The following is a 14,715-nucleotide window of genomic DNA, read 5'->3' on the forward strand; positions in this document are numbered from 1 at the left end:
AGGGCAGTATCTTTCTCATGTTTTACTTTATTTTGGTCTCCTAAGACCCTTCATCTCCAGCTTTTTCTTTGTATATGTTCCTTCAAAAGTTGACATTTTTAGCTTACCAATGAGTACATACTGCAGAATGACCATAGTAGATTTATGGAAAATGTAAAAACTTTTTCAGAGAGTTCTGGAAGAGAATCAAGAACATTATCATATAGTTCAAAAATTCCTTATCCTGGGAGACATTGATGGTAAGATATATTTTATTTCACCTTGTATGAGTTCTTTGTTTTCTTTAGTAATTTTGTAAAAAGTTATCAAAACAGTGCATATGACTTACCACATTTTGTCATCTCTATAAATATCAACATATCTGAATGCAACTATTTACTTAATTTTTAGAAAATAAAGTTTGAATTTAATCCAGAGTCTGTTTTATATGATGGTTCTTAACAATGAGATAGTGAACTGGTAGTGGTATAGGAATACAGTAAATGTCCTTGGATAGTGTTTATATCTCTTCTTTTGATTTTTATCCCTATTGTTACATCTTTGCTTTGATTGCTTATAGGTCTGATGGATGAATTTAGCAAATGGCTTTCCAAAAGCAGAAACAATCTACCTGGACACCTCCTTCGCTTCATGACTCACCTCATTTTGTTTTTCCGCACTCTGGGACTACAGACCAAAGTAAATAAAAATGAGCTGTATACCCTTCTCTGCAAGATTGATGCTTTATACACCTATTGTCAGGAAAACATGCTACTTTTTGGTTGTTGTTTTCTGGAAATGGTGACCATAGTCTCATATGGTCACTCGATGATAATTCACTGCAGGTTACTTGTTAGGGTTCTAATCTGTGGCTGCAGAATGCTGGTGGTTACCTGGGTTTTGGACAATTTATAACTTTAATCCTCATCAGTACCCACCTCTAAATCAACCAGCTAAGGTAACTGAGCCAGACTAAGTTCTCTGAGATCTTAAACCTTTGTTTTCTTTTTTCTTTTTCTTCTGTCCTAAATGGTAACACTTTGGTCAGAGTACATGTAGAAGGCAGAATGATGCGGTAGTTGAAAGCTTGGGTTTTGGAGTAAGAATCCTGGATTCATATTCTTATTCAGCAGCTTCTAGCTGTGTAATTCTGGGTAAATCTCCTTAGGTCTTAGTTTCTTCCTCTGTAAAATGTGAACAATAACAGTAACTACCCACAAAGAGTTAGGGTAAGGCAATACATGAACTTTGCTAAGCACTTAGTTATTGCATGTAGTTATTGCTCAGTGGTAAGTATTAAAAGTCATTAAATCATTATAGCGGAATTTTTATTAGATATATTGCTGGTACACATAAGCAGTTGTATTTATAATTTAATAATTATATCTTTTTTCCTATGAAGGAAGAAGTTTCCATTGAGGTTTTAAAGACATACATACAGGTAAACTTTGAGAAACCACAATTATATATATATTTTTTTACCATTTTAATGAAAACAAACATCAGAATGATAATATTTTAATATCTAGTGGCAGGAGAGTCATCAAAATCCATAAAGGTCTTTTAATTGTCATAAATACTTTCTCTTGGAATTTAAAATTCTGTTTAGCAGCACAAATCTATATCTGTATGAATCTCTCCTAAATATATTTGAAATTTTGAAGTGAACTTTTTAAAAAGCACTGTTGATCCTAGAACTTGTTTAATTATTGACATACTTTGATCCTTTTTTTGTTTTTTAGCTTTTAATAAATGAGAAACATACAAATCTCATAGCATTTTATACCTGTCATTTGCCTCAAGACCTCGCTGTTGCCCAGTATGCATTATTTTTGGAAGGTGTTACAGAATTTGAACAGCGCCACCATTGCCTGGAGCTGGCTAAAGAAGCAGGTAAAAATGGTTGAGAACATCTTCTGGGCTTTGTAGGCAGATTATCATTTTGGCTTTAGTAACATTTAGCCTTCTAGTTTTAAATCCTATTTCTCTTACGAGGTGAAAAAGGAATGAGGTTTTCAGTGAAATTCTGTTTTAGGAATGAAATAACCTATACTGTAACTCGTGTTTTAATTTTGGCATTTTCTTTTATAATGTCTTTCATATTTTACATATTTTTAAAGAAGTGTTATCCCAAATTTACCAAATCATTGTGACTGTTTAGAGGATATTAGTGTGAACGATTAATTCTTGTTTTTGTTTCTTCAAAAAATTCTTTAGATTTGGATATTGCAACTATAACAAAAACCGTAGTTGAGAATATTCGGAAGAAAGATAATGGTGAATTCAGTCATCATGACCTGGCCCCAGCCCTAGATACTGGCACTACTGAGGTAACGTGAGGGGAAGAGAGAGGTGTGTTATATAACTCCTGATAATCCCTCATGTTATGCTTTTGTGAACTTCTACCTTAAAATACTCTGGCTTCTTTCTTTTTTAAAGAATTTTTCTTTGTCAGCCAAGTTATAAAAATTGGCAGCAAACTTAAGGTCTTGTGTAAGGAATTGCTTAATAGTAGTATTATGTTAAGGGAAGTTTCTTTAATGGAAAAAACCTGAGCATTGGATTTTTGCTCATCAGATTATTCTAGATACTTGATCAGTCACTAACTTTTTTTGTTTTTTGGCTGAGTTGGGTCTTAGTTGCGGCACTTGGGATCTTTTCATTGTGGCATCTTTTCGTTGGGCGGGTGGGCTCTTCGTTTTGGTGCGTGGGCTTCTCTCTAGTTGTGACATGTGGGTTTTCTCTCTCTGTTTATGCCGTGTGGGCTCCAGAGTGCATGGGCTCTGTAGTCTGCGGCACACGGGCTCTCTCATTGAGACACGTGGGCTTAGTTGCTCTGCAGCATGTGGGATCTTAGTTTCCTGCATTGGAAGGTGGATTCTTTACCACTGGACCACCAGGGAAGTCCCGATCAATCACTAACTTTTATGTGGCTTACTTATTCCTATTTTCAGAAAAGAATAGAAAGTTTTATCTAGGAAAGAAAAAAATTTTAGAGTAGCACTTAAAGGAATTACATGATTAAGTTGGTGGGACATCACATATATAATTCCAGATTCACAGTCCAGTAAGTTTTTTCTATAATTTAATAGAGAGCTATTAAATGTGAAAATAAACTAAGAAAAGCTATTTTCTTTCATTATTTTGTATAACCTGAGGGAAAATATTCACTAGAAGTACAGACATAAGCTGGTTCTACTAATTTGTAGAATATCGTAGAAAAAACACAGTTGACATTTCTTTTTTCCAATTAAATGAATAGGAGGACCGTTTAAAAATCGATGTAATTGACTGGTTGGTATTTGACCCATCACAGAGGGCGGAAGCACTAAAACAAGGCAATGCCATAATGAGGAAATTCTTGGGTATGCTGTATTTTTATATTCTTTTTTTTTTTTTTAAGTTTTTGTTCTGTTCTAGAACTTTGTTGTTTGTTTTTCCAGCCCTTCCAGTAGGGTAACGTACAAAACAGCCACTGTTACGGCTGGTATTGTGAAACAAAACATATTTAATAGTGACTTTTCATATCCTACTCAATTTTGCATATAATCTCAAGGCTTTGAAAAAATTGAATTGCCTTTTTTTAAGACACAGAAAAGTATGTAAAAGTAATTGCATTTAATGAATCCTTTTGTGACTGTTACATTGAGATAAGGAAAAGCCCAGCCATTAAGTAGAGAGATCACCCAGACCTTTAACAGAAGTACCTTGAGACATGAAATGGTTACAGGTAGCTGTGAAAGTTGCAAACCAATAATTTGATTCCTTTAGAAACCATTACACGGAAATCCATATGTATTGAAAAACTGTATATCTTTTTCACAGCATCAAAAAAGCACGAAGCTGCAAAAGAAGTATTTGTGAAAATTCCTCAGGATTCAATAGCAGAAATCTATAACCAGTGGGAGGAACAAGGAATGGAGAGCCCACTTCCTGCTGAAGATGATAACGCTATCCGAGAACACTTGTGCATTAGAGCTTACTTGGTGAGATTGTAAAAACCACAAAACCTTTCTTTATGATGACTTTCCTGATTCACTCTCAGACCTTGAACTGTTTTTCCAGAAGTGGTGATTGACTCATTATCTTAGCTCCCTTGCGACTGTGGGACTGACTGATCCATAAGAACTTTGAAGACAAGACCTGGTCTTCATTTGCAAGAGCCTCTAATCAGTGCTAACCAACTAAGAACGTTTCACATGGTAGATTGTGTGTGATGTCTGAAATGTATGTTTTCTTAAGATTCTTTGAATGCTTCTCTCAACTTTAACATTTCTGCTTTTGGCAATAACTGAAAAAAGCAAGATATTCTGTATTGTGACTAAACAACATACTCATTCAAAATTCATTCAACAAATAATGAAGTGATTGGCTAGGTTCTAGGACTAATTCTGGATGTCTTTCTATCCTTGCCCTCTAGAAGCTAATAGGCTCGTCAAGAAGACAGACAAGTAAATATGTGAACATCACAAACAAAACACTTATTCACCATGATTTTTTTTTGTATAAAAAAGAAATATTAAACGATTTTACTTCTTGCTACTGAAAAATTATTTCTAAGAATCAAATTTTTAAAAACTTTGTTGAACATATGTGAACAGTTTTTTGTTTTGTATTTCTCTTTTATTTTGCATTTTAGGAAGCCCATGAAACCTTTAATGAGTGGTTTAAGCATATGAATTCAGCTCCACAAAAACCTACTTTGACACCTCAAGCAACTTTTACTGAGAAAGTGGCTCATGAACACAAAGAAAAGAAATATGAAGTAAGTTGAATGTAGATGAGATATGTCTATTGCATCTCAAAAATACATGTCATATATTTAAAGAGATCATTTTTTCAGCAGTTATATTCCTATTATAACAAGTGATCTTCCTTACTACTGTTCTACTTTGAAAAAAAGCCATCCCTTTAGTTACTTTTCTGTAGATAATTAACCAAACATGAAACATACCTTCAGGTGACAATAGTGCTCATTTACATGGTTAACATTTTAGCGTTTTATTGAACTGCAATCCGTCGATGTTTGTTTTTATATTTGGCTTACTGAATGTCAACTCTTTAGAATGATGTTCCATATATGTATATTCCTGTCTGTACTTTACAGATACATTATAGTCTGTTATATATCTGCCTTATGTTTGTTTTTCAGATGGATTATGGTATTTGGAAAGGGCATTTGGATGCCCTAACTGCTGATGTGAAGGAGAAAATGTACAATGTCTTGTTGTTTGTTGATGGAGGGTGGATGGTGGATGTTAGAGAGGTAAGCTGTGTGCATTGTTTATAGCTAAAAGCAAAAATAATGTCTTTTTTTAAAAGTTTTTTGAATAGGAGCAGCTACAGATCCTATATAACCTTTGTACTTATAACTAAACATCCCATAATTTAACCTGAAATACTAGTTAGGGAATATAGGAATGTTTGACTCTTGGGTAAACTATTTTTCCATATTTAATATGTTCACTTAGGATAGTAAAATCTGATTTTTAAAAAAATATTTATTTATGTATTTCATTGTGCTGGTTCTTAGTTGCAGCAGGTGGGCTCCTTAGTTGCAGCCAGTGGGCTCCTTAGTTGTGGCATGTGAACTCCTAGTTGCAGCATGCATGGGGGATCTAGTTCCCTGACCAGGAATCGAACCCAGGCCCCCTGTATTGGGAGCGTGGAGTCTTAACCACTGTGCCACCAGGGAAGTCCCAAATCTAATTTTTTAAAGTTCTGGACCTAAAAATTAATTATATATGTATTCAACTCAATTTATGGATATGAAGATAAGTCTAGTAGAATGAGTAAGACATATATAAAGCAGTGGTTCTCACCTCTGAGCTGTCCATTTAAATGATCTGGAGAACTTTTAAAAAATACTGGTTTGGTTCCACTAGTGGTTACCACTAGTGGGGAGTGGGGAGGGAGGGGCAACATAGGGGTTGTGGAGGGGGAGGTAGGAACTGTTGGGTGTAAGATAGGCTACAAGGATATACTGTACAGTATGGGGAATATAGCCAGTATTTTGTAATATCTGTAAATGGAATGTTGCCTTTAAAAATTGTATTAAAAAAAAAAACTTTTAAAGAGTCCTGAAAAGACATGACAGTTAAATGTAGTATGTGATCCTAAACTGGCTCCTGCATTGGAGGAAGAAAGATGCTATAAAGGAGAGTGTTGAGTCAGTGATGTTAAGGTATTACGTCACTGTTAAATTTCCTGACATCGTTAACTGCATTGTGATTATATTAGAGAAACTTCTCTTTATTAGGAAGTAAACACTGAAGTATTTAGAGGTGAGGGAACATGATTATGCAGCTTGCCCTCAAAGGGTTAAAAAAATGTGTATTTATAGATACACATACAGATGCAAATCATAAAGCAAACAGGGCAAAGACTGAACAAAGGGTGAGGGTATTGAGATATTCTTTGTACTATTGTTGTAATTTAGTTTGTTTGAAATGATTTTCAAATAAAATATCTTTTTAAATACTAAAAAAAAATACCGGGTTCCACTTCCAGAGATTCTGGGTTAATTGGTCTGAGATAGGGCTGGCTGGCTTTTTTTTTTTTTTGGCGGTACATGGGCCTCTCACTACTGTGGCCTCTCCCGTTGTGGAGCACAGGCTCCAGATGTGCAGGCCCAGCGGCCACGGCCCACAGGCCCAGCTGCTCCACGGCATGTGGGATCCTGCCGGACCGGGGCACGAACCCGCGTCGCCCGCATCGGCGGGCGGACTCTCAACCGCTGCGCCACCAGGGAAGCCCTATCTGGAGAGCTTTAATGTGTAGCCTGGGTTGAGAAACCAGTTACAGAAGTAATAAATACCATAAGAAAAGCACAGATGAAGCATTTTGTGAGCTTAGGAAAAGAAAAGGTTCCTTCTACCTGGAAGAGATCTGGACAGAATGCTTGAAAGGTGTAGCATTTTACTGAATCTTGAACGAATTGGGTAAATTTGGATGAGCTGAGGTGGGAGAAAGGAAGGATGCTGCAGGTAATAATGGTGTGAGGGAAAGGCATTGAGGCTTGCTCATGGGGCATGACAGAAACATGGAGTAACTCAGTTTTACCTCTGCAGACCTGATGATCTGTCCAAGGATTGTAAATGCTGGATTCTTGGATATTAGGTATATTATTTTGAACAGAAAAATCACAGGAGTATGTTTGGTATCTTCCCTTTTGCATTCCCTGAATCTTAGTATAGTCACTCCTTTTTCACACTTGATCTTAGCCAAAAGGTTGAGAAGCGATCATCACTCCTTTTTTATTGTTTGTTTTGTTTTGGTTTTTGCTACTACATTTTTCTAGTTCCTCTGGCTTCCCTTTTTGACCAGAAGCAAAAACATTAGGGACAGGAGACTAGATTTGAGCCCCTATTTGCTACTATTCCTGATACAGTAACTCTGCTGACTTCATAAATAGTTTTGAACCTTTAGCAGGTTCCTTGGGTTTTCTCTTCTATTTCATGCTGCTGCTCACGAAGATAAAATTTTAGTGTTGCAAAATGCTAATTAAATGGTATTTAAGGTTTGAAAAGACTTGATGCCTTATTTATACATAAATCTTTGTTATTCTAAGTATTAATTAATCTTAGATTAGGGACTTCCCTGGTGGTGCAGTGGTTAAGTCTCCAAGCTCCCAATGCAGGGGGCCTGGGTTCGATCCCTGGTCAGGGAACTAGATCCCACATGCATGCCACAACGAAGAGTTCGCATGCCACAACTAAGGAGCCCGCCTGCTGCAACTAAGACCCGGAGCAACCAAATAAATAAATTTTAAAAAAAGATAGTGAAAGTCACAAAACAGACACTCTGGAGTGTTTTAAAAATAGAGTAGGAGTGGAAGGCTATGAATGATACCATTTTGTTTTACCGAACATTTAAAAATCCATATTCAGTCTCAGTCATGTCTTCAAATCTAATCCAAACAAGAAGAGATTTCTTGAACAATCAAATGATAAATAATGATATTTTGAGTTGAGTTTAGCTTAATACTCTTACATACTCAGCAAAGCAGGAAATTATTCAGGGCTCCAGATAGCACTTATATCACTTGTATAAAAATTAGGAAATGGTATCCATTCTCTTACACAGATAGATTCCATGCCAAGTGCACATGACCTGTAGACTGGAGCATGGATTAGATTTCAGCCCCCACTCACTCACCTGGCTAGCACCATGTGCAAGGCACAGCTGTTCAACAAAGCCCTGGCCTTGTATGCTGACTCTTACACCTGTACCTCACTTTTTACATAACTGCAGAACGGGCCCATTCGTGTTGAAGGCTGGTGGCACACAGGGATGGCAGGGGGAATGGAGGAGGCAGCTCATCTTTGCCTACTTTTCGCCACCTCTGCCTCAACCACATTCTAGTTGAAGCCTCAACTGTCTTTCCCTTGCTTCCACTCTTCCTTATGCAGTCCCTTCCTCATAGAGATCAGCTAGTAATCCTTTTAAAATCAAAGAGGTATGACTCTCCTACTCAGACCCTTCTGATGGCTTCTCGGTACACTTTGAATAAAACCCAGAGTTCTTTTCTTGACCTACAAGATCACACATCTGCTGGCCCTGACTGCCTCCCCAGTCTTGTATCCTACTGCTGTCCCCTCACTTTGCTCTAGCCTTCTGGCCTCTTTGCTGTTCTTCTGCCTAGAGTGCTCTTTTCCCCCGGATGTCTGCGTGGATGGCTTCCTTCCTTCAGCAGTCTGCTCCAGCGTCATCTCTCTTTAGAGACCCTGCCCCACCCCCAAACCCCCTATCCTAAATGGGACATATACATATATGCACATGTATGTACATAAACACATCAACACATATCAGTTAATGAGCTTTTCTCACATATAAAGCACTACATGTCCCTGATGGAAAGAATCTTTTTGTTTTATATATTTACAGGATTTTTCAAATTTACAGGATTTTTTATTCAGATGAGAAAAATATCATAGGTTGTAGCAGAGCAATTTATTCCCTTTTCCTTGTGGCAAATTGCTGGGCCCATCAGGCATGATTCTGGTTGGTTGACGGTTGATAGCACCCAACCCACTGGTATGGAAATCGCCTATAGTCAGCAGAAGAGATCATACCCTGATATTTGGCAGCAACAGGATTTCGGAGAGGCAGGTGCCAGAATCCATCCTATGAAACGAGGTTATCAATAAGCAGGTGGAAAGGAGTCTAGGGGCCAGGGGTACTTTGCTTCTTTAACATAGGGGGAAAGAGTACATTGGAGCACAAATGGAGTGACCCAGAAAGAAGCAGTCTTCTTATTCTTACTAGGCCCCTAGTAGGATTCACTAATATGAATTATGAGTAAGACCTTGAGGTGTTTTAAATCCACCTCCAAAGGTAGTAAGTTCCTATTTGAGAAAATAAATGAAGGTGCTTTCCCTTTTAAAGCTAAGAACATACAAAGCATGCATTTTAATATTTGCTTCTATGTATCTATATCTCAAAACAGGACAAAAAAGGTTGACACTAATTTTTCATATGTGTGGAAACCTGACCTATGTCAGATTTAGTACAATTATTCCTTGGTATAATTTCCGGATTACATTCTGTTGCTTCACACCTCCACTTACATCTACCTTTGAAAATGTTTTAGCAATTTAATATTATAGTCTCTCACATGAAGAGATTTTTAGTGATTAATATTGTCATAAGGAAAAAATTTTTAATTAATTAGGTGTCTTATTAGGCTTTTCAAAGGACCAGTTGGTATTTTTGCTTGTCCTGTTTTCTGTTTTGTTTTACACTATGAGTCCTATGGATTTCCTCCTAATTTTTAAGATTATTTCAGAAATTTTATTGTGGTTGGGTACCTTTTTATTATTTTAATTATTTTAGTTTTCAATTTTTTATAAGAAAATGTAGTGGGCATGAAAGGTCTGTTCTGGGGCTTCCCTGGTGACTCAGTGGTTGAGAGTCCGCCTCCCGATGCAGAGGACACGGGTTCGTGCCCCGGTCTGGGAAGATCCCACATGCCGCGGAGCGGCTGGGCCCGTGAGCCATGGCCACTGAGCCTGCGCGTCCAGAGGCTGTGCTCCGCAATGGGAGAGACCACAACAGTGAGAGGCCCAAGTACCGCAAAAAAAAAAAAAAAAAAAAAAAGTCTGTTCTTTTTTCTGCACTCTTAGTACCCACAAAATTTTTTAGAAAGACCCCTGTATACTTATAAAGAAATGCTCACTGTTTTCTCTACAGTGTTATCCTCATGTATCTGTTAGTTCTGTCCCATGCAAATCTTCAGATTCTTTTTTTTTTTTTTTTTGCGGTACGCGGGCCTCTCACTGTTGTGGCCTCTACTGTTGCAGAGCAACAGGCTCCGGACGCGCAGGCTCAGCGGCCATGGCTCACGGGCCCAGCCGCTCCGCGGCACGTGGAATCTTCCCGGACCGGGGCACAAACCCGTGCCCCCTGCATCGGCAGGCGGACTCTCAACCACTGTGCCACCAGGGAAGCCCCCCAGATTCTTTTAATTTTTCTATTTTTAATAAATTATACAAAGACATCATAAATTCATTCTCTGTTTAAAGAAACAAAATATGTGCAATGAAGTTGTCCTCCCTGTGTACCTCTCCCCTCATCCTGATGCTTCTTCCCAGCAGGAATCACTGCTGGTGGTATGAAGAGCCCTCTCAGTCCTCCTGGTATCTGTGTTTCCTTCTGTATATATCCAGGGCAATGGTTATTATTTTCTGTTCTGATTTTTGCTCTAGTCTCTGTTTTTCCTTTTATGCATGTTTTTATTTAAAACATAGTAAGTACAAATTCAGAAGCATTCTGTTTTCATTTTCAGACTTCTGACTCCTCTGAAGATACCATGATAGAAACCCTGCCTTGTTTTATTTTTAGTTAGCATGATAAGCTTTACAGAAACACTTTAGCTTTTACCTGTTGCTTTTTGGTTTGATTCATTGACTTTTTTGTAAGGGTATTTAGCTTAAAGTTGTTAGAATGACTACTTGATGTCTGTCTGTAGGATGCTGAGGAAGACCATGAAAGAACATATCAAATGGTTTTACTGAGAAAGCTTTGTCTGCCAATGTTGTGTTTTCTGCTTCACACCATATTGCATAGTACCGGTCAGTATCAGGAATGCCTGCAGTTAGCGGATATGGTATCCTCTGAGCGCCACAAGCTGTATCTGGTAAGTTCTAGAGCATTTGCACTTTTAAATTTTAGTGATTTGATAACCTCTGTAATAATATTTAGGTTTGTGAGATGTGTTTATATTCTTTAGATGTTCTTAGACTTTCTTAAAGTAGGGATCCAGTTTTAATGTTTGTGCTTTTTTATCCAAAATATGTATACATTTCTAAGCAGTTTGAAGTATATAGACTGGTCCAGAGAAGTAGCTTTGAAGTCCTGGGCTATCCTAATATACTGGCCTCTGGCTACATAAACCTTAAAGAGGAATTTCTTCTTGCATTAAGCTAATCAGGTTGATTAGGTGACTGTAAATTCACACTCTTTTTTGTTCTCATTCTTAACATTTTTCTCTTTTTTAAAAATCAGGTGTTTTCTAAGGAAGAACTAAGGAAATTGCTACAGAAGTTAAGAGAATCCTCTCTAATGCTCCTAGACCAGGGACTTGATCCATTAGGATATGAAATTCAGTCATAATTCATCTGCTGTTTGTAATCTCAGTAATTTCCATGATAAATGGAAGTTTTTCTGTAAAATATATATACTTGTAATTACTGGGTTTTTTCTTTTGCCTTATGGGGAAAATGTTTATGAAATTTAGGCATTTAATTTTGTACTTTTAAGAATATTATGGTGACACTTTGAAAATTTAATGTATTATATAATTCCCGGTGTTTATTAATAAAACTATATAAAAACTAAAATTTTCTGTTCATATGAATTCCAGGAACGTCCCTCTATTATGTAATAAGAAATTAAATTTCCTGTTATCCTTTTTCCCTGTGATCATAAGTACTCTGAAATTTTAAAGAGGTTGGAAAGTAGATACATGTTTAAGCCAGGTGTATAAGTCCTCATCATAAAATTTGGTGTTTTTAAAATATTACAGTTAATTAGATGAACATAGCAAGAATGTTTTCTAAAATAATATTATGCTATTTATTTTGATGACGTTTCTAGTTTATTAACTCTCATTCAGCAAACCTGCTCTAAAATAAGTCAGAGCATGTACAGACTTAGAATAGTATCTGGCACACAGCAAGCAGTGAATAAATTGGGGAATACACAGTGAGTAAGATCTCATCTAGCCCTTCCAGTAGGGGAAATACAATAAATATATTTTTAAATGCCATTTTAAAATACAAGTAATCCAAGCAGGGAGAAACTATTTCCAGCTAAGAGGTTTCTGAGGAAGTAGCATTTGAGCTGGGGTCTGGGTAATGCACTGAATTTGCAAAGACAGAGATACAAGCACAAGAAGGGTGGGGCACTACAGATTAGGAAATCAGTATAAGCAAGGCCTACAAATGGTAAATGCATGTTTATGAATCAGCATGTATGTTGAATTGACTAGAGTGTAGGACTTATAAATGAGAGATGACCAAAAGAGAGAATGTGACTCTAAGAGAAAACATGATGTAAATGGATTATAAACCTGAATATAAACGCTGAAACCATAAAACCTTTAAGAAAAATAGAGAATATCTTTGGGACCCAAGGGTAGGTAAAGATTTCCTATACAAGAGACAGAAAGCAATTACCATAAAGGAAAAAATTGATTACTTAGACCATCAAAATATAAAACTCTGCTCTTCAAAGACATTAAGAAAATAAGTAAGCCACAGACTGGGAGAAAATATTTGCAGAAGGATAACTGACTAAAAAAACTCGTGTCCAGCATATATAAAGAACTCTTATGCTTTTTTCCTTGAGCTTGCAGTCTTAGCTGCGATGCATTTCTTGGGCGCCGCGTTCCTGTTCCTGGCACTCAGTGCCTCTGCCCTGGCCGAGCTGGTGCATTTCAAGGACTGCGGTTCTGGGGTCGGAGTTATAAAGGAAGTGAATGTGAATCCATACTCCACCCAACCCTGCCAACTGCACAAAGGACAGTCTTACAGTGTCAATGTCATGTTCACCAGTAGCACTCAGTCTCAAAGTAGCAAAGCCGTGGTGCATGGCATTGTGATGGGTTTCGCCATTCCCTTTCCTATTCCTGAGCCTGACGGTTGTAAGAGTGGAATCAGCTGCCCCATTGAAAAAGACAAGACCTATAGCTACTTGAATAAACTACCCGTGAAGAGTGAATACCCCTCTATAAAACTGGTGGTGGAGTGGGAACTTACAGATGACAACGACCAACGTCTCTTCTGCTGGCAAATCCCAGTACAGATTGAAAGCTAGAGCTATTTGATGCCAATATGTCCGTCTGGGGGTGAGAGAGCACGGGTGGAGGGAGAGGAGGAGAGATCAAGTCTAAACTGAATCAGTGCCATAAGATGAAAGGAATTTCTAGACTGCCGTTCTAGCCTCAACCTCCAAAAGCATCTAAGACCCTATTTCCTGAGAGCTCAGAACTGTCGCCCCTGTATTATCCTTTGTAAAAGGGTTGAAGGAAGGAAGAGAAAGTGAGACTGTAGGAATTGATTTGTCTTCAGGGGGAGTTGTTTGGTTTGGTTTGGTTTTGCTTTTGGAATAAGGAGGGTCTAACCAGACATGATCCAAATGAGGCTGCTTGGGGGATATTGGATAACTTGCCCTAGGGTTACTAGCCCTTGCAGCAAAGCACGGGTTCCAAACCACATCCATCTAGCTGGGATATTACATCTGCAACTTCCTCATCTCCACGTGCCTCGTTGAGTTCAGTGCATCTGGCCAATGAGCTTCCTCACATCCAGCTCCGCTGCTTCACTGGCCATGACTTGCTCTGCAGTGGTGTCCAGCGTGGTAGTGGAGGGGAAGTATTCTACAACAGAAATTCTCTGCAGTTAGCTCATGTCTCCTTTACTATCTTAGGTGGTTTTCATTAAATGCATCACTTGATTAGCAAAAAAAAATAATAAAAAGGCCAAAAAAAATTTAAAGAGTGGACAAAATAGTACAACAGATGATTCTTGAAGACATACCTAACCATGTGCCTGTGAAAAGTGCTCAAGTCAATGGTGAATGCAAATTAAAACCATGAGATACCACTATACATCCATCAGAATGGCTAAAATCAAAGACTAACAACCAAATGTTTGGGAGGATGTGGAGCAACTGTGACTGGGACATATTGCTGGGGAATGTAAAATGGTACAATCTTTGGGGAAAGTTTTGACTTTCTATTCTTGTGGATAACTGTCTATTTTATTGACCTTTTCAAATATTATAAACAACAATCTACCCTTTAACCCAGGAATTTCACTCAAATGCATAATGTTTAGAATAAGTAAAGTGATGTGACAACAGATGAAATAAATTGAAAATATGGTAGAATACCATATACAACTCTGACCAAGTATATTAGAACATCTAAGTAAAATGGACACTTCTAGGACGATGAAAAACCAAACATTTATTCAAAAAAAAAATCTTAATAGTTTACTAACCATGATGAGTATATGAGGGTTCATCATACTGTCTACTCTTATCTATGTTTGGATTTTTAAAATAAAATGTCTAAAAATATGGTTTCAAGAAGTAATGCTTTCCCCTGTTTGGCGAGGGCTAAATTTGCTCAGCACCAAGAATACCTAGGAAGTCTACTCAACCGACACAGAAAATACCAAACAAGAAAGGGGTCCCAGATTGGCGCAGCCAGGTTTAGGTAACCCAGGAGGT

At 37.6% G+C, this 14,715-nt stretch overlaps 1 protein-coding gene and 1 pseudogene across 5 annotated transcripts in view; both read left to right on the top strand.

Annotated features, from left to right (window-relative positions):
* The window catches only part of NUP107 (nucleoporin 107), a 45,232-nt gene extending 33,391 nt beyond the window's left edge, over positions 1-11,841 (top strand). For 4 of the 5 annotated variants that reach the window (XM_027106958.1, XM_027106961.1, XM_027106963.1 and 1 more), the window contains 11 exons: positions 170-239; positions 560-678; positions 1,382-1,420; positions 1,722-1,872; positions 2,197-2,309; positions 3,242-3,344; positions 3,805-3,965; positions 4,619-4,744; positions 5,132-5,245; positions 10,949-11,116; positions 11,485-11,813. In XM_027106958.1, the coding sequence (XP_026962759.1) occupies positions 170-239; positions 560-678; positions 1,382-1,420; positions 1,722-1,872; positions 2,197-2,309; positions 3,242-3,344; positions 3,805-3,965; positions 4,619-4,744; positions 5,132-5,245; positions 10,949-11,116; positions 11,485-11,592 (1,272 nt within the window). In that variant the 3' untranslated portion in view covers positions 11,593-11,813. Of the gene's footprint in view, positions 1-169; positions 240-559; positions 679-1,381; positions 1,421-1,721; positions 1,873-2,196; positions 2,310-3,241; positions 3,345-3,804; positions 3,966-4,618; positions 4,745-5,131; positions 5,246-10,948; positions 11,117-11,484 lie in introns of all 5 variants that reach the window. The other variant, XM_027106959.1, reaches the window with a different exon arrangement.
* Positions 11,842-12,831: 990 nt separating this feature from the next.
* LOC113620723 (NPC intracellular cholesterol transporter 2 pseudogene) lies at positions 12,832-13,949 on the top strand (annotated as a pseudogene).
* The last annotated feature ends 766 nt before the right edge of the window (positions 13,950-14,715 follow it).

The sequence above is a fragment of the Aethalodelphis obliquidens genome, unplaced genomic scaffold (assembly GCF_003676395.1).
Source record: "Aethalodelphis obliquidens isolate GAN/ISIS:26980383/991018 unplaced genomic scaffold, ASM367639v1 scaffold8, whole genome shotgun sequence".
In the NCBI taxonomy this organism is placed as follows: Eukaryota; Metazoa; Chordata; class Mammalia; order Artiodactyla; family Delphinidae; genus Aethalodelphis; species Aethalodelphis obliquidens.